The 2,219-nt window shown below is 50.7% G+C and overlaps 1 protein-coding gene across 1 annotated transcript; it reads right to left on the bottom strand.

Moving 5' to 3' along the window:
* Positions 1 to 919: 919 nt before the first annotated feature.
* Positions 920 to 1,618, bottom strand: LOC143547175 (uncharacterized). The gene has a single exon (XM_077038663.1). It carries the CDS (start codon positions 1,616 to 1,618, stop codon positions 920 to 922), a length of 699 nt encoding a protein of 232 aa, XP_076894778.1.
* Between the last annotated feature and the right edge of the window lie 601 nt (positions 1,619 to 2,219).

Consider the following 2,219-nt stretch of genomic DNA (forward strand, 5'->3'; position numbering starts at 1 on the left):
GGCTGCTGCTTCCCTCCTTTCTTCGGCGAAATTCAAATTTAACCTGAGATCGTTTTCGTTCTCTTGTTTAGTCAGACGCGTCCGATGCGTGGGAACATTAATCTCCACTGGAATCATCGCTTCAGTGCCGTAGGTCAAGCTAAAAGGTGTTTCCCCGTGGCTGACCTTGGGCATGGTTCGGTGGGCCCACAAGACATGTGGCAATTCTTCGACCCACGATCCTCGTTCCCTTCCTAGGCGACTGGCAATCCCTTCAACTATGCTTCGGTTGGCCCGTTCCACTTGCCAGTTTGCCTGGGGATGTGCTACTGACGTGAAGACCTACTTGATTTGCAGCAGTTCACACCACTCTCGGAAGATCCCCCCTTCAAATTGTTTCCCATTGTCACTCACTATAGTGTGGGGTATTCCAAAGCGGCACACAATGTTTTCCCATGCAAACTTTTTGACCTGTTGCCCCGTGATGGTGACTAGAGGCTTCGCTTCGACCCATTTGGAGAAATAGTCGATTGCGACCACCAGGAATTTGGCCTTACCTGATCCCTCCGGGAAAGGACCCACAATGTCGATTCCCCATTTCCGGAAGGGCCAGGAAGAGCTGACCGGTATTAGGTTGAGCTTGGGTTTCTTGGTCACCTGGACGTATATCTGACAGATGTCGCATTTCCGAATTTCTTGTAGGGCGCTCAAAAACATGGCTGGCCAATAGTAACCTGCTTGCATGGCTCGGGCAGCGACCATCTTGGCTCCCATATGCATTCCACATATCCCCTCATGGATCTCCCGGATGATATACTCGGCTTCCTCAAAACCAATACATTTCAATGATGGGCCCAAGTAGGATTTCCGGTAGAGGGTACCGTTGATTATCTCGTACTGCAGTGCCTTAATTCTCAGCCTCCGAGCTTCTTGTTTGTTTTCAGGTACTATTCCCTCTTGCAAGTAACGGAGGATGGGGTCCATCCAACTGCATCCGAGTGTTCCCACACTTCCGACTGTCCTCTCCAAAAATGATGGTTGTTAGGGCGTCAGCCTTCTTATTCTGTACCCGAGGGATGTGTACCACCCTCGCTTCTTGGAAACTCTTCAATAGCCCCTTCGTCTTCTTGAGGTATTCTATCATCTTATGGTCCTTTGCCTCATAGTCCCCACTGACCTGGTTGGCTACCAGCAAAGAGTCCACGTGTGCCCGGACACGTCGCACCGACTTCTCTTGTGCCACTCTAAGGCCGGCTAGCAGAGCTTCGTACTCGGCTTCATTGTTTGTGCTCGCAAAATTCAATCGTATGGCACAGGTGAATTCGGTCCCCTCCGGACTGACTAATATTAAACCGGCTCCACTTCCGTCCTCGTTAGAGGCGCCGTCTGTGTGTAGGTTCCAGACTGGCTCGCTAGGATCGGTAAGGTGTTGACCTTCGGTGAGCCCCAGGGATGGAACTCTCTCGTATCCTGCCTGTCCCTCTCGAGAGGGAGATTCCTCGGCTTCGGATATCGGAGCTTCGGAAAGAAAGTCGGCTATCACTTGTCCCTTGAAGGCGGTTCTTGGTTTGTATTCGATGGAGTATTCCCTCAGTTCTATAGCCCACTTGGCTAACTTTCCGGATATCTCCGGTTTCATGAGTATTCGCTGAAGGGGCTTGTCGGTTAACACCTAGACTTCATGTGCTTGGAAGTACCGCCTCAGCTTCCTTGCGGTATGAACCAACGACAACGCCAACTTCTCAATGGGAGAATATCTCTCCTCCGGGCCCTTCAAGGTTCGACTCACGAAGTATATAGGGATTTGTGCTTCTTTCCTTTCTACCATGAGCGCGGAACTGATGGTTTGATTTGTGCATGACAGATAGAGAGTCAGCTTCTCCCCCGGCAGAGGTGAGGTAATTAAAGGGAGTTCACTTAGGTGTGATTTTAATTCCCGGAAGGCCTCATCCGCTTCCGAATCCCAGTAGAACTTGTTCTTCTTCATGCATCTTCTTAGCACTGCCATGAACGGAAGGGTTCTATCTGCGATTTTTGAGAGGAATCGGTTCAAGGCGACCAACCTCCCCTGTAGCCTCTGTACTTCTTTGATGTTCTTGGGTGGGTGCATCTGGGCCAACGCTTCTACCTTCTCGGGGTTTGCCCGAAATCCCTCATTGGTGACGAAAACCCCTAGGAACTTTCCCTCCTCCACCCCGAATGAGCATTTACTCGGGTTAGGTTTCATGTTGGCTTGTCGA

This window comes from Bidens hawaiensis, unplaced genomic scaffold (genome assembly GCF_021521415.1).
Source record: "Bidens hawaiensis isolate Kalapana, Puna unplaced genomic scaffold, B.hawaiensis_p1.1 tig00014658_1, whole genome shotgun sequence".
NCBI classification, from domain to species: Eukaryota; Viridiplantae; Streptophyta; class Magnoliopsida; order Asterales; family Asteraceae; genus Bidens; species Bidens hawaiensis.

Excerpts from the sequence above, each read along its gene's own strand:
- LOC143547175 (XM_077038663.1), bottom strand. The coding sequence starts at position 1,618 with ATGAAACCGGAGATATCCGGAAAGTTAGCCAAGTGGGCTATAGAACTG.